The sequence below is a fragment of the Carettochelys insculpta genome, chromosome 11 (genome assembly GCF_033958435.1).
Source record: "Carettochelys insculpta isolate YL-2023 chromosome 11, ASM3395843v1, whole genome shotgun sequence".
In the NCBI taxonomy this organism is placed as follows: Eukaryota; Metazoa; Chordata; order Testudines; family Carettochelyidae; genus Carettochelys; species Carettochelys insculpta.
Genome location: NC_134147.1, coordinates 34,743,314 through 34,765,416, shown reverse-complemented (window position 1 = coordinate 34,765,416; position 22,103 = coordinate 34,743,314). Strand labels below are relative to the sequence as shown.

At 40.9% G+C, this 22,103-nt stretch overlaps 1 protein-coding gene across 1 annotated transcript in view; it reads left to right on the top strand.

The window, feature by feature from the left end:
* ITPR1 (inositol 1,4,5-trisphosphate receptor type 1) overlaps window positions 1-22,103 on the top strand; it is a 269,958-nt gene that overhangs the window by 105,955 nt on the left and 141,900 nt on the right. Inside the window, exons 15-31 of the mRNA XM_075005225.1 lie at window positions 2,395-2,536; window positions 2,998-3,156; window positions 3,652-3,824; window positions 4,100-4,219; window positions 5,890-6,084; window positions 8,092-8,343; window positions 9,604-9,745; window positions 10,489-10,642; window positions 11,028-11,215; window positions 13,090-13,228; window positions 15,214-15,268; window positions 16,353-16,518; window positions 16,612-16,782; window positions 17,948-18,013; window positions 18,648-18,785; window positions 21,394-21,519; window positions 21,863-22,063. Coding sequence (XP_074861326.1) covers window positions 2,395-2,536; window positions 2,998-3,156; window positions 3,652-3,824; window positions 4,100-4,219; window positions 5,890-6,084; window positions 8,092-8,343; window positions 9,604-9,745; window positions 10,489-10,642; window positions 11,028-11,215; window positions 13,090-13,228; window positions 15,214-15,268; window positions 16,353-16,518; window positions 16,612-16,782; window positions 17,948-18,013; window positions 18,648-18,785; window positions 21,394-21,519; window positions 21,863-22,063 — 2,587 coding nt within the window. The remainder of the gene's footprint in view (window positions 1-2,394; window positions 2,537-2,997; window positions 3,157-3,651; window positions 3,825-4,099; window positions 4,220-5,889; window positions 6,085-8,091; window positions 8,344-9,603; window positions 9,746-10,488; window positions 10,643-11,027; window positions 11,216-13,089; window positions 13,229-15,213; window positions 15,269-16,352; window positions 16,519-16,611; window positions 16,783-17,947; window positions 18,014-18,647; window positions 18,786-21,393; window positions 21,520-21,862; window positions 22,064-22,103) is intronic.

The following is a 22,103-nucleotide window of genomic DNA, read 5'->3' as shown; positions in this document are numbered from 1 at the left end:
TTTAGATTACGTATTAGAAAACTTTCTAACTATAGGGGTAGTTAATTAGGCTTCCAAGGGAGGTTGTGAAAACCTCATTATTAGAGGTTTTTAAAAACAGTTAGGACAGATAACTGTTAGGGAGCTCTAGATATACATGGTACTGGTACAGCACAGGGGACTGGATTTGATGGTAGTGGAAAGCAGCACTTCTATTGTTTTATGATGTCAAAGGATTTTGAGCTATATTCCCAGGGGCCCACCTTAGTATGTGTGTATGGTGGTTTGTTTTTGTTCTTTTCTCCCAGACCTGAAGGCATAGGAACTACAAAGTAGACTTCAGGTGTATGCCAAGTCTTAAAACACACTTTGAAAGAGAGCACAGTTATGGACATAGAACAAACAGTCGTGTTTAAAATACAGCATGGTTTTACAAATGGTAGATCAAATAGTCATACCCTGTCTCTTTCTTTGAGAAGATAACCAGTTATCTAGAAAATGACATGCAGGTGACCTAATCTGCCTGGATTACAGTAAAGGATTTGATATAGTTCCATGGGGGAAATTATTAGTTAAATTAGAAGAGATGGGGATTAAAAAGGTGGTCAGGGCCTTGTTAAAAGAGAGGCTAGAATGGGTCATGCTGAAAGGTGAATACTGAGACCAATCCTCAATTTTCAATGAAGATTTTACATTCTCTCACTTTCTGGGACAATAACATATGCGCATGATACAAAGTTGCAATGAATTGCAAATAGAGAGGGCACCATAATATTATGTGAGTAGATTTGGATGACCTTGAAATCTGAGAAGTAGAAATGGGATGAAATTTAAAAGCTAGGAATAACAAGAATTTTGGTATAAACAGACTGCTTAGCATTTTGAGGTGACAGAGGGAGGAGGATGTGGTCCTTTGTGTATTCCTCAGTCACAGGGTGACAGTTTCCAGTGTAATGTGACGTTGAAAAAAGCTAATGTAGACTATGTAAGGTGACGAATTTCCAGTAGAGCTAAGGACATGTGATTACCATTACACAAAGCACTAGAGTGATCTCATCTGGAATACTGTGTGCAATTCTGATCTTCCTTGTAGGTTACAGAAAGATGAACTCAAAATAGAACAGGGGCAGAGAAGGGCTACTAGAATGACCATGGGAATGGAGAACCAGCTTCAGGAACTTGACTTGTTTTAGCCTAATAAAGCAAAGGTGGAAAGGGATAGGATTGCTCTCCACAACTATATCAGAAATAAAAGCACTACAAAGGGAAAGGGCCAATTCTGGCACAAGAACAAACAGATATAAACTAGCCATCAGCCATTGAGGGCTGAAATTAGACAAACGTTTCTGACCATTGAGGAGTGAAGTTTTGGAAGAACCAAGGAGAGGCTGGGGGAAGGGGAGCTGACTTTTTACCAGCTTGTAACCCACATGTTCAGATTCTAGCTGATTTGCTGTATTGGGGATCAGAAAGGAATTTTTCCCTCATGCCAGACTGACAGAGCAACTTTTTTCCCCCCCATCATCTTCTGAAGCATGAGTCACGTGCTGATTTGAACTAGAGCTGATGGTGCATTCTTTGTAACTTGAAGTCTTTAAATCAAGATTTGAGGGCTTCAGTAACTCAGTCAGAGCTTATGGGCCTACTAAAGGAATGAATGAGGTTCTCTGGCCTGCAAAGTGCAGGAGGCCAGACTGGAGATAATCACGATGGTTCCTGCTGGCCTTCATATAGCACTCTGGAAAACGAATGTGGGAACATCTAATCTAACCTGCCTTCAAGGGCTGAGCATGTGACTTCTTGTGCACGCCTGCACACATGCAGAGTGCAGTGTCTGTAGAATTTGTGGTGATATGTAATGAATACGTTCGCCTTGATACATAGAACTGAGGACCCTATTTGAGTTAAGAGCCTCTGTATCTAGTTATCTATTAGGGATGTTAATGTTTAACTAGTTAACTTGTAGGTGCAGGAGCAGCCCCCCTCCCTCCCACCCACCTTCCATGGGCAGAGGGTTGCTGCAGCCTGGCAGAAGCAGTCCCCATCAAAGGTGGCTGGATGGTGGCGGGGGGGAGTGCCCCAGTCGCCCCCTGCTTAATTGATTAACCAGTTAAACCTACCAGTTAACCACTTAAATAGGATTTTACCTCCCTGTTATCTGCAACACAGTAGCTGGTGTATGGCCTGCTAGAGAGAGAACATTTCTACTTCCTTTATAATTTGGCTATTTTAACAACAAATCTACATCAACTAGGAATACTGGTTTCCAGTTAGCTCTTGATCCACTTTCATGTGCTCCTACCTCAGGGTTATCTCCTGGTTAACCCTTCAACACTGAAATACTGGTCTTGGATAATTTTTTTAAACATTTGATGGTTCTGATTCTTTGTTGACACCTCTGTTGTTTTTATATAGATCTGTTACCAAGCTGCTGGAGGATTTGGTTTACTTTGTTACTGGTGGAACTAACTCTGGGCAAGATGTGCTAGAAGTGGTGTTTTCTAAACCCAACCGCGAACGGCAAAAGCTGATGAGAGAGCAGAATATCCTAAAGCAGGCAAGACATTTTTTATCATGTGACGCTCTGAGGAGAGGAGGCATTCAGAACACAGAATAGTACAAGTTAGTTGGGATAAGGTAACTTGTACAACATCCTTGCAGCATGGACTCAGAGTAATTGTGCGTGTCCTGTTGCTGGAAGATAACCACAATAGGCAGAACTAAAGTCTAATATAGAGAGAGGCTAGGGTTGGATATAAGCGATCAGCCATGTTCTCTTCAGATGTCTCCTTTGTCCAGACTGTCCAGTCACAGGAAGCTGTATGAAAGCTCATGTGGGAGAAACTGACTGTCTTTAGAATTGACGTGTGGCTGTGGTGGCTTAGGCAAAATTTAAACTCTGCTTTTCTGACGCCACAAAGTAGCAGCACCAGGAGCATGGGTGTTTGCCGGTAATGCACTTGCCTTCATTAAGCTTAGGTAGCCCTTGGATGAATATGTTCTAAATTAACCCTGCAGATTTTCAAGCTGTTACAAGCGCCATTTACAGACTGTGGAGATGGACCAATGCTGAGGCTGGAGGAGCTTGGGGACCAGCGTCATGCTCCTTTTAGACACATTTGCCGGCTCTGCTACAGGGTGCTGAGGCACTCGCAACAAGATTACAGAAAAAATCAGGTTTGTTGTATGTTAGAGCCTGTTGAAAACTTTCATGCTGTGTTACTTCTCCAAAGTTGGAGTTGTGTATCTGTGTTAATCAAAGATTAGGTGTGGCTTATGTAATGTCATTACTTACAGGAACTTACAACTATGTGATTAACTCTGTCTGACCCAGGGTTTATTCAGTTTCTATTCTTTAATTTAAATTTTGACAGCATATTGACACTTGAGTACATTCTACAACCTTTATTATCTCTACTAGTCCCTTAAAAACCAAGTCTTACCAGTGTTTTGTGGGCTGGCCACATGTGCTACCCAGTAGCTGAGGAGACGTAAAAGCTGGCCATTGCTGGTCTCTGAGTGTGTTTTCTCTGCTTTTGTAGTGTGGTCCTAAATCATAAGAAGAACAGAAACAAACCAAGCTGTTCCTTTTAGGACAGTGATTAGAAACAGCTGTGTTTCCTTTAACTATCAAGTGAGATTAGAACACCTTTTCCTTCTCCTTTTTTTTAGGAATACATTGCAAAGCAGTTTGGCTTCATGCAGAAACAAATTGGTTATGACGTTTTGGCAGAAGATACAATAACAGCCTTGCTCCACAACAATCGCAAACTGCTGGAGAAGCACATTACGGCTGCTGAAATTGATACTTTTGTTAGTCTTGTGAGGAAAAACAGGGAGCCCAGGTGAGACAGATGGGTTGGGGGACATAGTTACCTTTTCCTCTTGCTTGTCATCTGAGGGATCTGTAGCAGCCCATTTGTTTCTGTATTTAGACAGCATGTTTAATCCCCTTCTTCCTCTGAGACTGATCATGACTTTCCACCAAGACAATGGCCTCACTTGTTTTGCAGTATAACTTGCTTTTCCAAATGTTTTTCTCATTATAACAAAGTAGAATGAGTCAACTGAAGGACCTTGTCAGGGATTTATTGTGTTCCGTCTTTTTACTTCCCAATAGGTTTTTGGATTATCTCTCAGATTTATGTGTTTCCATGAACAAGTCTATTCCGGTGACACAGGAACTGATTTGTAAAGCTGTGTTGAATCCAGCCAATGCAGACATACTCATTGAGACTAAGTAAGCTGGTGTTATTTATAAATAGCTTTCTAGTTGTCGTATAAGGAAGAGGGGACCAGAACACTGAAAACGCTGTTCTCCAGTACAGAGAGTACCAAGCTTAAAGTGTGTTAGGACCTTTCTGAATATACAGTAGGTGAGTGTTGGAGGCACTAGTACTGAATATTTTAATCAGGCTGTTTGATAACACTGAGAGAAGCTGGAGTCTTACATCACATTTTTAATGTGACAGCATTCAAAGGTGCAAGAATGCTCTCATCTGAGCAGAGTCAGTGGTTACTCTGGGATCTGCTATGTAGTAGGTTTTCCAAGGTGAGTATTTTTGAGTTCCATGAGTCTGGTTGTTCTCTTGGCCCTTAGGATGACCAGGGCAGGATGACTGGTGAGAGCAGTGCTTTTACGAATTTAGAGCCCTCCAAAAAAGTGAAAAATTCTTCGCATGAACAAGTCCAAATTTTCTGAGGTGAGCAAAAATGCACTGAACTGAGGCAAAATACATCAGAAGCATAAAAGTCTTCCTCAGGAAAGGTCAGTGAGAAATATTCCTTTTAAAAGGAATTGAGATGGAATTTTTTAGCCCCCCGCCTTTAGCCTTGCACGTTTCTTGGAGTAATGTGAATCAAAATCAACAATTACCGCCCAGCTGCTCTGCCTTCCCATCAGGCCCTGCTGTACACCCAGCTCACCTCCGCTTCTTGCCCGTCTGAAAACTTCAGGGCCTTGGCAGCTGTGGCAAAGATGGGGGCAGCTGCATGCACCGGGTGACTTTGCTCGCTGTGCTCACCCTGCTACCTGGTTCTTGGGTCCCCACCCTGGGGGAGCTGGGAAACTGACCCGCTCTGCTGTGCTTGGTTCCGGGCTCCCATGATTGGAAGGGAGCCCAGAGCCAGCTGCAGCAGTGCCGGTCAGTTTCCCAGCTCCCCCCAAGCTGTGGGGACCTGTGAACAAGGCAGCAGGGTGTGCCCCATGAGCAGCGCCGCTGCACCAGCTGGCAGGTTTATGGAGCAGCCGTCATTTTTGCTGCAGCTGCCAAGCCCCTCTTCCAGTCGCAGGGCTGGCCCAGGGGGACCTGAAGGTGGCAGGGCACCCTGCTCCCTGGGCTAGCTCTTTGTCTCTCCTCTGGCTCCATGCAGACCTCAACTTGTGCGAAATTTGACCTTACATATGGTTGCTCAGGAGTGCAACCCGCGCATAAGTTGCGGTTTTACTGAATAGAAGTCTTTTTGGGTATTAATTTGTGTTACTCTGGGTGATACCCTTGTTACTTCAGACATATAAATGACTAACAATTAAACTCCCTTTTTAGAACCGATCAAAAATAAACCATAAGTGTTTTTGCAGAGTACTATTCACGTGGGATATCCTGCACTTCACTCTAACTAGGTTTTATGATGGTGCACATAACAATAGTATCTGAAAACCTAAAGTCATCATGTAATATAAGGAGGTATTGCATCTGTTTTATTTAGTTGAACATTATCTGGGACTTTTTGTGTGGCCATGCTGAGAAACAAGCACTCTGTTTAGCACCATGAATGCAAGTCTCCCAAGGGACAACACAAATTAACATTACTGTGCCCCAGTGCAGCTCAGCTGATGTCCTGAAAACAAAGATCTTAAGATATCACAAACTGTAGTATTTTATTATATAAACCCTCTCATTCTGCCAGGTTGGTTCTCTCTCGGTTTGAATTTGAAGAGGTATCCAGTGGAGAAAACACCTTGGAGGTTGGAGAAGATGAAGAAGAAGTTTGGCTCTTCTGGCGAGACAGCAACAAGGAAATCCGCAGTAAGAGTGTCAGAGAGTTGGCTCAGGATGCTAAGGAAGGGCAGAAGGAAGATCGGGATATACTCAGCTATTACAGGTTAACACCACATGCAGTAGTTGGTTTTGATAGGGTAACAAGAACTATATGGGTTAAACCCTGCTGAAGTTAATTAGTTCCAAAAAAAAACTTAGTGCCTAATGGAAAAGGATGTAAAGCTTTCTTTGCATCACAAATTTGATAGAAATGTAAAGTTGTGATTGATGTCAGAAACAAGAAATCAATGTGAGTGAAATGAGCAAATTTAAGTTCAAAGTACATAAAAGTTAAGTAGTAGTTATATACAAGGTAGTATGTATCTGTGTAGTGAGACTCCTCTGTTACCCACCCTACACCTCTCCCTCTGTATCACCAGAAGGGTGGTGAAGGACTGGAATGCGTTACCGAGAGAGGTGGTGGGATCTCCATCCCTAGAGGTTTTTAAGTCCTGGTTTGACATAGTCATGGCTGGGGTGATTTAGGTGGGGTTGATCCTGCTTTAGGCAGGGAGCTGGACTAGACAACCTCTGAGGTCCCTTCCAGCCCTAGAATTCTATGATTCTATTTTTGTGAGTCTATTTTTTTCCACAACAGTTTGATTTTTCTACATGAGGATCTTAACTTTAACTGTTAAAATCTGAGCTGTAATAAGGGGCTGTTGAAAGGAAGCTGAAACTTGCTCATGTCTCTTTCTAAGATGCTAGTTCAGTTCAATATCACTTCTAGAACTTCTTTGTGAGCTCCTGATTGAGAAGATGCCTTGAGTTCTCACCAAGATGCTATATAAATGTGCAAACACCAAGAAATTTTGGGTTTGTTTTTTTTTTAAATGATTTTTTTTCTTCACTATCAAGCTATGCTTCTAATATGAAGCAGTGCTTCCAGATGACTTGGACAGACACCAGTTTCTTGGTACTGTGTAATTCCAAGTTCTATCTCAGACCAAATTCCTGTGTCTGGGTTATAAACTTTTTCAGGTAATTTGACAGACCATTGGCTGTTGTGGTTCAAAAAGTACCAGAATTCCTTTTTAATTGCTTATCACTTGCACCTTGCATATTCTGTTTAAGAGCTTTCAATAGTTCATCTGATAACTTGTGCAAAGGGATTAGAATGGATGTTTTAGATTTGGTGTTTCAGACCCCAAGTGAACCTGTTGTAACTCTTTTTTTCCCTCTCCCCTTTTTCGGACTGTAGGGTCCATGCAAGTTTTGTGGTCTCTTCCCCCAAAAGAGTTGTTTAAATGCTCTTAACAATAGTTTCTTCTAAGCTTTCAATAACAAATCAATGTCTATATATAGTGAAACAAGTAGGAGGTAATCCTGTGAAGAAAAATTCCATGAACTAGCATACGAAGGAGCATGACTGAGTTAAAAGCCTTGTTATCTTTTTAATGAAAAGATTGGTTGCCTTCTTTCCAGTTAAGTTTGTAAAGACTATGTAAAGACTCTGCATGTTGGACGTGTGCTTTATTGTAATCCAACAGCTAAAGTGTAGAAACTGTATTTGCATTCATTTCAATGGTAGGTGTCTCTTCTCCTCTTCTTGGTTAGATCTCTTGGGAGCAGAAAACAGAAGGTACATGAATCCACTTGTTATATCTACCTCTGACTAATTGGTATGGAAACTGATGCCTCAGTTCATCAGGATACTTGGGCGCTCATGCAGCTTCAGTCAGTTTAGTAGGCAACTGAGTCAATGAAACTAAGCAATCAAGAGTTGCTTGAGAGCTGCTGGAGAGAAGTGTGCCAGGCACTAAAATGACACAGCTGTTGGAAGCTTTTTGTATTTAATGAAGAAATAGTTTTAGCAAACTAAAACTGAGCGCTGCTTAATTCTTCAAAATGTACAGCACTGTAAGAAACCGGCAGACTTTTGGAAAGCTCCTGTCCCTCTTATGTTACCTCTATTTGTGTTGAGAAAGGGTTTATTCTATTTTTAGAGCATTCTGTACGTACTGATTTAAATATTTTAACTAAACCTTAATTACTAAACACAGTTGACATTTTTAGGTCCTTTACTTATATTGACGTCTGGAAACTAAGGAGGGAGTTTCTTCTCTTACAGGTACCAGCTCAATCTTTTTGCTAGAATGTGCCTTGATCGACAGTACTTGGCTATAAATGAAATATCTGGCCAGTTGGATGTGGATCTCATTCTTCGTTGTATGTCTGATGAAAACTTACCATACGATCTGAGAGCATCTTTCTGCCGGTTGATGCTGCATATGCACGTTGACCGTGATCCCCAAGAACAAGTGACGCCAGTGAAATATGCTCGCCTGTGGTCTGAGATACCTTCTGAAATTGCTATTGATGAGTAAGTACTTGCGTCTCTCTACTCTGATAAAAAATACGTTAAATGATTTCATTTAAAAATACCCTCTAACCTAATAGGTCATATTTTTTGCTTCTTTAAAATAAGCCATATTTTTACCAGGCATTGTCTTGCTAGCCTTTTATTGCTCTTAAACCCATGTGGTATTAAAAAACCTAGCTATGGGGACACTAGCTGAGAAAGACTTGGTAAACTAGAAAAGCTCAGTTATTTTGTATGGTTGCTGCGTTTTCTTCCCTCAGAAAACACAACATTGTCCAGTGGATGGTGTCGTGAGTGGAATTAGAGATCTGTGTGCTGTTCTCGGTTTTACCAATAATTTGCTGTGTGACCTGAGAAAGTCACTTAAAATCTTTGTGCCTTTTTTTGGCCTCGCATCCTGTGTGTCTTGCCTAATTAGTGTGTAAATGCATCAGGGCAGGGAACCACATTTTGGTACAGTGTCTGGCACAGAGTGAATCTGGTCTCTCCCTCATGTCCTGTAGTTAGTTATTATTGTAGTAGAAATACATTTTAAAGTGCTGTGATGTGTTCAGATGTTCCTAGCAAGATATTATTTTAAAGGATCAAAATTAACTTCATTTGTGTAATAGTTTTTTCCAGTCCAGGGAAAGAAGTGGTTCACATTCTATTCAGATGGGGTTTCTAAATCTCTACTGCTTCATTGGTCTACTTCAGTGCTAAACTTTCCTCCTCCTAAATTAACTTTCTGAAGGAACGCCCAACAGAGATCTTCGGATGTGAAAGTCCAAGGATAAATGAGTGCTGAAGCCAAGCAGACAATTTCCAATAATATGTCATTTAAAAAAAAAATCCCCCCCCCGTCTACTTAATTGTAAATTTTGCTTATAAAAGTGATCTAGAATGTGTATCTTAAAAGACTTTAAACTATTTTATTTTTTTACCAACAGAAAAAAATCCAGTTTGTATCTAGCATTAGCACGTCATGGTCATACCTGCTCTCCTGCTAATCTGTGTCACTTCTCACAATTGCCATTAGAAATCTGCTTTTATCCCTTGTTTCCTTTTTATTGGTATACCGTTTGCTTTTTCACATTTTAAATAGTGAAAACTGAGCATATGGGACAAAGTAGCAAAAGCCAGGAAATTATGGTCTGTTTCCTGTCTCCTTGCTTTGGGATAAATTTGCTTAACAGCCTAAGGCTTATTTGGAGCTTGTTGGATTTGGATTTAAAAAGTCTATGTGCATTTTAAATTCAGTTTTATTTTTTTTCCTTCCAGCTATGACAGCAGTGGAACTTCCAAAGATGAAATTAAGGAGAGATTTGCACAAACCATGGAATTTGTGGAGGAGTATTTAAGAGATGTGGTGTGTCAGAGGTTCCCTTTCTCTGATAAAGAGAAAAACAAACTCACTTTTGAGGTAGTTATTCCATTTTAATCTCTTTTTAAAATAGGCAGAATTGCAACATTTTCTTTTTTTTTTTCTTTTTCTTTCTTTTAAGGTGATACAGGCTATTTTTGAGACTTGTGGGGAAATTCCATTTCTTGGAAATATTAAGGATTTGACTAGAATATGTGTTCTTCTGAAAATACCCTCTGCATCTGTTTCATGATTACCATTTGATGTAACTATTGTGCAAAATATGGACTTCATTTATCTCACTGAGGCTACATCTAGATTGCCAAGAACTGTTGGCCAAAGGTACGCAAATTCTGCAGTGCATTTGCGTATCTTTTGCCAACTGTTCTGTTGGGAGAGGCTTTTCCAACATTTGGCCTATCTACACAGGCATCCCTTCTTCCTCATGGAACAAGGTGTATGGAGATGCCGACAGAACAGTCCCGACTGGCAGATCTCTGCTGACAGATCTGCAGTCTGGATGCATGTCATGTTGACAGAAGTTTTGTTGACATAGCCTCTAAGATCATGCTTTTTCTATAGAATAGCTATAATAGGTATCAGAATCTTCCAGTCCTGTTCATTAAAATATACCTGCAGATGAGCAGCAAATTTATTTTGATCACTAGAAAAAAAAAGAACTGTGAAACATAATGAAATTTGCTTATAAAGACAAATGGCTGCCAGAAGTCATCAGTGCAACTAAAAATCAAGAAACTGAGACTTTGCCACAAAAAAGTGATCAGTACTTTCATTTTTAATAGGTGGTGAACTTAGCCAGAAATCTGATATATTTTGGTTTCTACAACTTCTGTGACCTCCTAAGACTAACAAAAATCCTCCTGGCCATATTAGATTGTGTTCATATTGCTACTATCTTCCCAGTTACCAAAATGGCAAAAGGAGAAGAAAGCAAAGGTAAGACTGAAAACAATGATGTGAGCCACTCTGAAGTGGGTGTGCAGTACTCCTCGGCCACATGAATTTTATCTAAATACGTGTAGTGGACATGAAAATTTTCCCTTTTTATCCATGGAATTCTTGAGTGGTTGACTGTGTAAGCTACATGGTAATTGGGAGACTAAGCTAAAGGGAAGATGTCCAAAGGCACAGCAGGTGGTTTTCCAAAAGCACAAAAGGAAATTAGGTGCAAACACAAATGTCAGTTAGGAAAACATTCCCCTGGTTCTGTGTTGAGAGAGATGATTTTTTGGTGAGATATGAACTGTCTCTTTTCCTCTTGGCTGTACTTGGAATGTACTGTCTTGATTCTTAACTGTGTTTTTTGCCTGCCTCTCTGAAGGGAGCAATGTAATGAGATCAATTCACGGGGTTGGTGAGCTGATGACCCAGGTGGTACTCAGAGGTGGAGGATTCTTACCCATTACTCCACTTGCTTCTGCTCCTGAGGGGAATGTCAAACAGAGTGAACCAGAGAAAGAAGACATTCTGGTGATGGACACCAAGCTCAAAATCATTGAAATACTTCAGGTATCAGAAATGCAATGGAATATGAAGTTAGGTGGGGTCTCGAATCCTGTGTTGTGGAGCTTGTGTGCGTTTTATTATCAGGGTGTTAGGGTGTGCTTGGGAGGACAAAGCTCTGGCTGCAAGATTATGTTGGTGCGTGGGTCCTGCTTTGAGCAGAGAGTTGGACTAGATGGCCTCCCGAGGTCTCTTCCAATCCTAATCATGTATGATTATGACATATCCCTTCCCTAAATACCTTTTCCACACAGCTCGGGCAGAGATGATATTCTGGGTGGGAGTTGCCAGTTGTTCACCTGATGACCTCAAATCTTTTTCATCCATGCATAGAATAAATGGTTATGTGCATCAAGTCAGTGTGAACGTGCACCATGTGTAGAAATAAAACTTAGCTGATGAGCATAGCACCTGCAGCTGTGTAGCATCTGAATTTCTCCTGCATGGCCACTCAAGTGCACAGCTTACAGGGTACGCTGATGATGACTCACAACTAAACTAATATGTGGAACTTTTTGAAAGTATATCTTTGTGGCTCAGAAGGTCTTCAGCCACTTCCCATGCCATTGAACAGTTAATTTTTACTGAGGTGGCTGCTTTATGAAGATGGTTGATATTCCCCTGGTCTGCTCTGTCAAGGAACATCTTATTGGGGGTGACGAGGTAAATGTGCCTTCATTGGATAACTCTACAGAAGATCCTGAGTGTAGAGTAAAACACGTGTGTGATTACTGTGATTATTATATTCTTCCTAACAATCTTGATAAGTCACTGATGCTGTGATAAAGCCATAAGAGTGAATTTGGCCTGAGTCTGCTAGACGTAGCTATGGTTACACTACAGCGATCTGTCGACAGAAATCAATGTCAGAAGAGATTGCCAGACAAAACTTCTGTCAGAGTGTGCCCACACACAAAAGTCAACTGGAAGAGCTCTCTGCTCTGTCAACAGGGTGGCTGCGCTGCCCCACCGCTCTTTCGACAAAATAGGCACCCAGAAGCACAGCAGACAGGGCTACCCATTGTCCTGGATGCCCTGTCTATGGAGAGAAGACTCCCCCAGAGTACCCACATGGCTTCGTCGACAGCAGTGTTGTGCTTCATGGCTGAGAGGTAGAATGCTGCTGGTGTAAGCGCTGAGTTTTGTTGACAGACCGTCAACAAAACATATTTTGTGTGTGGACAGTCCACCAGTTTGGCAACAAAACCGGGGTTTTGTCGGCAAAAATCGCTAGTGTAACCGTAGCCATAAAGTTGTGGCAGTAATGCTTGAAGAATGGACAAAGGCCCTTTATCGACAGAAAGAAAGAATATAATTTACATAAGCCTAAATGCAGCTGGGACTCCTGTTGGGTAAAACAACACCAAACAGCAGTCAAGCTCTGTATAAGGTATAGTTTCAGAGAGGTAGCCATATTAGACTGTATCTTCACAAAACAAAAAAAGCAGTCCTGTACCACCTGAAAGATTAACTGTATTAAGTGAGGAGCTTTTGTGGGGGCAGACCCACTTGGGATCTGGAGAATAACCCAAGCGTTCATATATTCTAGTAATTCCTGCCAGGGGGGACTAGAAGTACCTGCAAAATCTTTCTTAGCTATTTTTGCAATAGTTTTTCTTTAAATTGCCTTTATACATGTAGTTATCTTTATAGTAGAATCTTTGAAAATACAGCACCCCAAAGTACTGAGCGATGCATTCTTTTATAAAGATATTTTGGTGCTTTCTCCACCCTTGATAGTAAAATCTACACTTTTCTAAGTATGTAGATCTCAGGTTTTTGTTGAACCAGAGTGCAATATTACAGTCTAGAGAGGTGTAAAGACACAATGCTAAAATAACATGCATTTTTCCATTTTTTTTCCAACTTTGATTCCTCAGTTTATTTTGAATGTGAGGTTGGATTACAGAATCTCATGCCTCCTGTGTATATTTAAATGTGAGTTCGATGAAAGCAATGCTCAGACCTCTGAATCACCCACTGGCAGCAATAACCAGGAGGCCCCAACTAATGTTCCAGGTTTGTTCTTTCATAGAGACGTTTTGTTTAAGAAGTGTGGGAGTGTGCTAATGGCAGAAGTCCCGATTCCACAATGTGCTCCAAACTCATGTCTGACTTCAGTGGGGCCCCTCACATGCCTGAAGTCAGCAACATTGTAAATTCGGGTCCTGAGGGTGACAGCTGCATTGAATATTGTTTCAAAGTAGAACAAAAAGACAAGTATCTTTGTCACTCACTTGTGTTGCCATGAATTAAGTAACTGTAAAATGCATTTTGAAAATTGATTTTTATTGTGGCCTGAATCAAGGACTTGCCCTGTTTTGAAAATAAGCAAAGTAAAAATGACTTACGGTCGACCTGGCATTCCATCCCCCAAGTAAAATGGCCGTCAACGCAATTCCAATCCAAGGAAAACAGACAAGTCCAGTGGCTTTTCCTAGAGATCTCTAGATCTTGCCAACCTTGGTCTGCCAAAATTCAGAAATTTATATGGCAAAGGACCGTCCATCTAGTCCCTTCTGGTTAAAATCATGATGCTGAAAACCTGTGGTCATAGGCCATAACTGCTGTGGTATCACCTCAGGGAGATGTGATGTTCTGTAGCTAGTATCTGAATCAGTTAGAGCTTGAGAAGTCTTCAAGTACAATAGTTATATTTTGATCTCTGTGACTTATTGTGCTGAATGTGGATTTTTTTAAAAAAATCATCTCGAGGGTCTGTTTGCTAGGTGGCAGAGGGGATTTATGTGTGTAACTTCTCTGCACCTCAGGAGAACAAATATTTTAGTTTACACTCAAAGTTGGGTCTGTGGTGTTTGTTGTCTCTTGCTTTTGGACTGTCTAGCCTAAGGACTGGAGTGTGGAATAATAGGCTTCTGCATTGGGCCTTTGGAGTCAGTCTGCTTAGAAGTCCACTAGACAGGAACCAGTGCAGACCTATGTATCTGTCATAACTGCTGCTTTGTGCCACACTCTGTGAATTAAAGGGAGATCACTCAAATAGTTCTCAGGAGCTGTATCTTCTTTTTCCTGTGCCCGTTGTTCACAAGAGTTATTGAAACAGGACCCTTTTATAATGTAGAACAGAAATCCAGGATCCAGAATTCAATTAAAAGGTCAGGGCCCTATCTTGCTGGATGCAGAGTTCCTTCAGCTCCTGAAGCCTTCAGTGAGATTAATAATGCATAGTATCCTAGATGAATAAAACAGTTATCTGAGATGAGGCTTAACCAGCCTCTTCAGGCAGTGGGGTGCACTCGGAGATCTAATTATTAAGCATCTAGTCAAAACTTTCTAGTTACTTCCCTGCCAAAACGCAGGAACTAACACTTACTCTGCATTTGTATCACGTCTGTGGCATTAGGGGTCCGAGACCTAACTGAGCCTTCTAGGTACTCAGTCAGAAAAAAGTGAGATTTGGAAAGAGTAAATGGAAAGAAACTTGAGTATGTATTTCCCAGAATGCAGTGTTCAACTCAGAAACTTTCTGAGACTATGGCAGACATAGTTTGCCTCTTAGTCACTGTTTCAGAATAAAAAGGTGTTGTTAACATGTTGGCACATATATCCTGCTCTAGAGGTCAGAGGCTCTGGTGGTGTAAGGGATTCCTGTCATCAAGGAGTTAGTTGCTTAAAGATGTCAATAACAGAAGTGCTGGGCTTTTCCCTGGGATCTGTGGAGGTACGTCAAATGGGACATTAATTCCCATCAATGCCTCTCTTTGAAGCAGTAATTGAAAGTATGAGCTAAAAATTGGTGGTGAAGTCAAAAATAATGGATATTTCTGAAATGATCTGTAATTAAATTGATGAATAGAGAACACTGAGAAACCGACATGGGGTAATACATTCCTTAGGCAACATCAGTCACCTCTCAACGTGCTTGTCAGTTCATACAGTTCCACTCTGGTACATTTGTGTTAGCACTTACTGCTTAAGATCGCCTTAGATTTCCAAAACAGCTGGAGATTGTATAATCTTATCTGCTTATTTCTACTTTCCAGGAGCCCTAGACTTTGAACATATTGAGGAACAAGCCGAAGGGATCTTTGGTGGAAGGAAAGTATCTTTTTCATTAGTATGTCTACATACATAGTTGTTTAAACACTTTTGACAGAATATCTTTGGGATTTAAGGCTCTTACCCAAAGAGGAGTTTTTAAATGTATTGTTCACCAATGGAAGTAAATGTTTAAATTTTTGTTGTATGCATTTTAACTGCATCGTGGCTCAACGTATTCTAGAATTCTACCAGTCACTCAAAGTAATGGTACTTATTTTCTGCATGTGACCAGCCTGGCTCACTTCCTTGTGGCCTGTTTTCTTATGCATGAGGCTCTTCTGATTTGTTTTATAGCCTGGAAATTAAGTGTCACATGCTCAGTAGTGTAAAGCTTAAGATTTTGTTGCTTTGTGTCTTCAATAACAGAGTAAGTGGACTGGTCAGCTTTTTAATCCTTAGTTTATTCCGAGATGGGTTACAAGATTTACTTCATATAAAGGTGATATCCCAGTTGAACAGTAATCTCCTTTAGGATTAGGAGCCAAGAAGATGGCATTTTCCTCAAGCCAGGAGAGCAAAGACACAAAAAAGCAGGGATTTCTGAAAGTTGAAGATTCTTTTGCAAGTACCTCATTTGATGTTTCTACTTTGTGCATTCATGTGAGAGAGAGTGCTGAGTAGTGATGTGTAGATCTGAGGAGACTTTCACTTGCAACATAGATGAATCTCATAAGTCTTAAGTGTGAAAGTTCTAGTTCTACTGGTGTTTTGAGCATTCTCAACTGACTGCACATACTCAGCATTCAATACAGAATACACAGACTAGGAGCTTGTTCCATTTAGCATGGACTGTTGGTATTGCTTCTATCTTTTCAAGCCTCCTGCCACTGGAGGGCAGACCAATGACAGAGTTGAAGTCCTGTCTAACAGAGGAGAATGCTATGCAAAGCACTGTTGGCATTAAACAAGTTAAGGACAACAGAAGAGGAAGCGCAGATTGCTTTAATTTCTGATGGTGTTTTTCATAGCAAAACTATAACCAGAGTAAAATTCAGCTTCAGTAGTTTCCTACTTAAAAGACTTGGTTGTTTTATCAAGGTGGGGGAGAAATTAATTTATTTCTGCATTTTGTTCTTTTCAGTGAGGAGAACACCCCATTAGATTTGGATGATCATGGTGGCAGGACTTTCCTTAGAGTTTTGCTCCACTTGACCATGCATGATTACCCTCCACTGGTGTCTGGGGCGCTTCAGCTCCTATTCAGGCATTTTAGTCAGAGACAAGAAGTTCTTCAAGCTTTTAAACAGGTATATGTCACTAATATGTAGAGGTCCTCCTTCTTCTCGCATGTGCTGAAAGTTTAAAATCTCTGTGCAACTAATGGATTGCATTCATGTAAGGTTCAACTGCTTGTTACCAGCCAAGATGTTGACAACTACAAGCAGATAAAACAAGATTTGGACCAGCTGAGGTCTATTGTGGAAAAATCTGAACTTTGGGTATACAAAGGCCAGGGTCCTGATGAGACTATAGATGGAGCACCAGGTGAAAATGAACACAAGAAAAAGGAGGTAAATATTTGTGTCCTGCGAGTCAATTAGGTGAACTACTGGAATATCCAGTTAGATAAATAACATCTACTATATTTAAAATACAACTTATCAGAATCGGGGCTCTAAGCTCCAAACATAGCTCCCTGCCAAGCTTCCTCCTGGCTCTCTCCCTAGGTTAGGGCTTATTTTCTGTGGGTAGGGCAAAGATCCTTGCCCAGAGTCCAGTCAGCTGCCGGGAGAGGGTGCTGGGAACCCAGTTTTCTAGTCAATGTCACAACTGCAGTGGAGCCGTGAAATTGACAAGATAGTGAACAGCTGAGTATGATACAATATCTACACGGCCGTGTCTACACTAGCCCCAAACTTCGAAATGGCCACGCAAATGGCCATTTCGAAGTTTACTAATGCTCATGGGAATAAGGGGACTTCAAAGTAAGCGGGGTCCTTTCAAAAAGGAGCCCCGTCGGGACAAGCCGCGTGGCGGCGAGCCACGTCAATTTCGAAGTGCTGCGGCCGCCCACATGCTAACGAAGCGCTCAATATGCATTTCAGTGCTTCATTAGTAAACTTCAAAATGGCCATTTGCGTGGCCATTTCGAAGTTTGGGGCTAGTATAGACGTAGCCCACAGCTGGTATGGTGCCCTAACTATGTTTCTCCTGGAGGTGGAGATATCTCAGCGTAGTGTGGATGAGAGCAAGGCTGTAGTGTAGCTGCTCTTATAGTAGGTCAACATAAGCTGTTTTATATCAGCCTAATTCTGCAGTATGCAGCAAGCCAGAGATTTAGTCAAATATAAGGCAGAGGTGGCTGGCAATGGTCATAGCAGAGTGTGGATGTGAATGGACAGAACCCAAAATATGCTTTATAAAATTCAGATAGTTACAGTTGAGTAATATAGTGGAAAGAGAGAGAAGTTGTGAGAAATGGATGATTGCAGATAATGTGTGACAACAGATAACTAGGGGATAGGATGTTACTGTCTGTAAAAACACTCTCCCCTTGTACTCTGGCAGAGGGCTTAGTGTGACTTAACAAACGTTCTTTTTAATATGCTTAATCTTGTTATAAAACTGAAGATAACTGTGGTATTTGTAGATCATTTAATGCATGTATTTCACCACCATAGGAGATACCAAAGAAAATACTCTAATCAAGTAATAGATTGTTGGTTTTACCCTTAGGAAGGCCACAGCAAGTCACAGAAACATGAAAGTACTAGCAGCTATAATTACCGGGTGGTGAAGGAGGTAAGATTTGGTTTCCTACTAATTTAGAGAGATGTTTAATCTAATTGTGCAAATCAGACTTTCGTCTGATTTTATAAAAGGGAAGGGGGAAAAAAAAACCAGGAAAACCTGACTCAGTTTTACATGGTGAAGACCACTTGCTGTGTAGTAGTATATCCCAACTCCGGTGAGACACCTGCAGTATAGCAATGTAGTGTTTTCCACAAAACCAGGTTGTTCCAAAATTTAGTGTTAATTCCACTTATTTCAATATAAATAAAATTTTTATCATCACAGGGGATATAAACAAGGAAGGAAACTTGGGAAGCTCATTTAAATGTCTGCTTTTTAAGGGACTTGGACTCCATTGTATAGTCGAACACTTCAAAATCTAACCGACAATGAAAACCCTGTGTGTCGTGGCTTGTAAACCTTAGAAGATGCTAGTTTAAACTCAGATGCCTCAATTTGTTTTAAATGGATTGGTTCATGCATTTTTGCCTTTTGCCCTATGTCTGTCTCCTTGTCTATCATTAGACTGAGTTGCTCAGATCTGGGAAGTTTCCATCTTCTCTGTCTAGAAAGCACCGATTATGTAATGTCATCTAAACCAAAACGAAGAGTTTAGAGTTGAAAAGTAAATTTCTTCTTCCAGATTTTGCTTCGTCTTAGCAAGCTCTGTGTTCAGGAAAGTGCATCTGTCAGGAAAAGCCGGAAGCAGCAGCAGAGATTGCTGCGGAACATGGGCGCTCACACTGTGGTTCTGGAGCTGCTGCAGATTCCATATGAGAAGGTGGGTTTCTCACACAGCTTTTCCTTACTTCACAATTTTGCTGACTGAGAGCTCCTTAAACCTGAGTTGTTTTCAATTGCCTTTGGAATCAACGAAACTATTAAATATTTATGCCTCTTTAGGAATAATTTATGGCTTATGTAAATATTGGGTTAAACATATCACTTGTGATGAGGAGAGACAAAGTTCTAAGTTAATTGCTTAACCACCAACTTTGTCCGTTGCAGATAATCGGGTTGAGGGATTTTATGTAATGGAGGACTCAGAGTTCACCCACATTAAATAAAGGTGTTAATTAAAAGTGGATTAGTTAAACTGCGTTAAACCTTTGTGTGGAGAGACCTACTGAAAACTAAAGACAAACTGAATTAAGAACATCCATGCAAGGGTTTAATCTATTTTAACTAATCCACTTTAAACTTGCACCTTTTGTTAATTCAGATTACCTTTCCTTAGTACCTCTTGGTGTAGGCCAGTTCTGAAACTTGGATTCATTGCAAAATTGGGTAAGCATTTACTGCCTTATAACTAACTGAATGTGTTCAATTCCTACTGTCCCCCATAGTTGGCCAGAAGTTTAGAATGGGTGACAAGAGATGGACCACTGGATGATTACCTGTTCTGTTCATTAATTCTGCAGCACCTAACATTGCCTCCTGTCAGAAGACAGGGTACTTGGCTGGATGGATCTTTTGCTCTGACCCAGTATGGGCATTCTTAGATAAAATCCTAGTGGAGGCAGGGTACTATAGCTCTAGTAGCTAGGTGAGATCAGCCATGGGCAGGAGTGTAGAGTTGATCTGATTTGAAAAAACTACTGCAGTTTGTTTCCAGCAGGATAGCTAACAAAAGATAATTACCCTGTGGTTGGAAAAAAACAACACCCCGCCCCACACAAACACCGCCTCTGTAGTAAAGGCATAGTCATAGGATTGCCAAATATTCCCTAAGAGGATATGGGTATTCTAAGAATAAATGATAAATATCAGTGAGCTCTCTAACGAAACAGTAAGTGATTATAGAGACGTCTTATCCTCAGGTAGTCCTCTGCACCTGCAAATGACTGGAGTTTTATTTACAGCATCCTTAGCCTTGTTGATATTGTGAGCTTTCTCTCACAGGGAGCCATTCTTAGTTGCTGCCTAGATTTCTAACTTCTCCCCAGTCAGTGGAGCTGTGACAGGAATTAATGATATAGTTGGACAAAAATTTAAAAAAAGAAAAGAGAGAAAACAAGTCATCCCATCACACCTTAAAGACTAACAGTTTTGTTAGTTTGGTAATGAGTTTTCATGGGTAAGACCCCCAAGTTAGTTTTTAAGGTGCCGTGGGACGATTTTTGTTTTTCTGTTGTTGTTTATGATGCCACAGACTAACACAGCCACCCTTTTGAAACTATTCGCTAAAGTTTGAGGCATTCATGCTATTGGAGGATGATGGTAAGCTCCACGGAGAGAAGTGAACGGCTTTTGAGAGATGAGAGCTACAGAATGGAAGTGGTCTTGCAAATCTTGCCCTGTTTGGAAACAGAACAGATTCTCTAATGTGAAGCCACACACTGTGTCAGGGTTTGTGGTGGGGTTTTTTGTTTTTTGTTTGGTGGTTTTTTTGGGGGGGCAGGGGTGTGGGGAGGAGCAGGATGGGTGTCATATTTTACAGTGGAAAAAGCATTGGCTGCGTTACAGGTAAAATATGCTGGGAAATGAAGAGTACCGGGGGTGAAATCCCCTATATGCAGGTGCAGCATGTGAATGAGCATTATAACTAGCATTAACTAATGTCATAGAACCTTAGAAACAGAGTAGTGCTCAACCTGAGGCCATGGTCTCCTGTGCCCCTCTGCAGAGCCTGTCATCTGTGCTGATTTGATTTTGTGAGGGGAACTACAGCTGGACCTCAAACTGCAAACATTTAAAGCCAGACACTGACCAGCTTTGGTGTTCCAAATGCTTTTAGCAAAGAAAGATGGCTTATTTTATTGCATTGATGATCTGTTACTGCCATCTGAGGTGCATTTATGTATCCATTAAGTCAGACATGTTTGCACCTTTTCAGCTATTCTGCTGCTTTTACTTAAGTCACAGGCAGGGAGAGCACTTAACTCCTGTGAACAGAGGTTGAATTTTGTTGTTGCATCAGTATTTTCTTTTTAAATCCCTCATTGCTGAATTTCATTATAATGGCCTTCATGCCTATCTTCCTTTAAAGCCGAAAGATACAGCAAAGAACCTGAAATGTGGTGTGCCCTATGTACTTGGTATGTTTGGAAGCATATGAAGGGTTCTATTGCATCATTAAGTTGGCCAGCTCCGATGTTGTGTGTTCTGAAAGACTTAACTAATTTATGTAGTGTTTCATTCTCCGTGACTTTTAAAATCAGAAAGGGAGCCAAATTCCTAATTGGTGTCAGTGGATTTATTTGGTGGTGGACAGAGGTTTGTTTTTCTGTTTAGAGAGATGTGGCTCTGTAAATTCTGTTAAGAAGGTGGTATTGTGGTTCACCCAAAGCTCATCAGAAAGAACTTTTGGATTGGTGGGTTTTTTTTTTTTGTTTTTGTTTTGCTTTTTTTGTTTAACTCCTTTGATTTTTCCTGTCCCTCAATCACAGGCAGAAGATACAAGGATGCAGGAGATAATGAAACTTGCACATGCATTTTTACAGAACTTTTGTGCTGGGAACCAACAGAACCAGGCATTGCTGCACAAGCACATAAACCTGTTCCTTAACCCAGGGGTAAGGAATGATTAATACCGTACATATTGTAGTAAAAAAGTGGAACAAGCTGGCCTCTGGCTAGTTCTTATGCAGGACTAGTTCAAATGGATAGCACTGCGTTCTCATTAATGTTGGCCGGAGCAGCCTCTGGTTAGTACACTCAGTTGTAATGGAAGGGGTAGAGATGGATGAAGTATTCCAAATGGATACAAGTCTCTGTACTGAAATACTGATTCCTCTGAGAAGTTCCTTCTTCATATTGTCATGTTCCCTGCAAATTTACTGACATCCCGACTTGTGTGTGCGATTTGATTTTTTTTTTTTTTCCTCTATTTTCCCCCCCACCTCTTCCCCTCCTTAGATCCTGGAGGCAGTCACAATGCAACATATTTTCATGAACAATTTTCAGCTTTGCAGTGAGATTAATGAGCGAGTTGTTCAGCACTTTGTTCACTGTATTGAAACTCATGGCAGAAACGTCCAGTACATAAAGTTCCTGCAAACTATTGTGAAGGCAGAAGGAAAGTTCATCAAGAAGTGCCAAGATATGGTTATGGCTGAGGTGAGAACTGCCAATTTCTGTAAGCTCCTAGGACATCTGG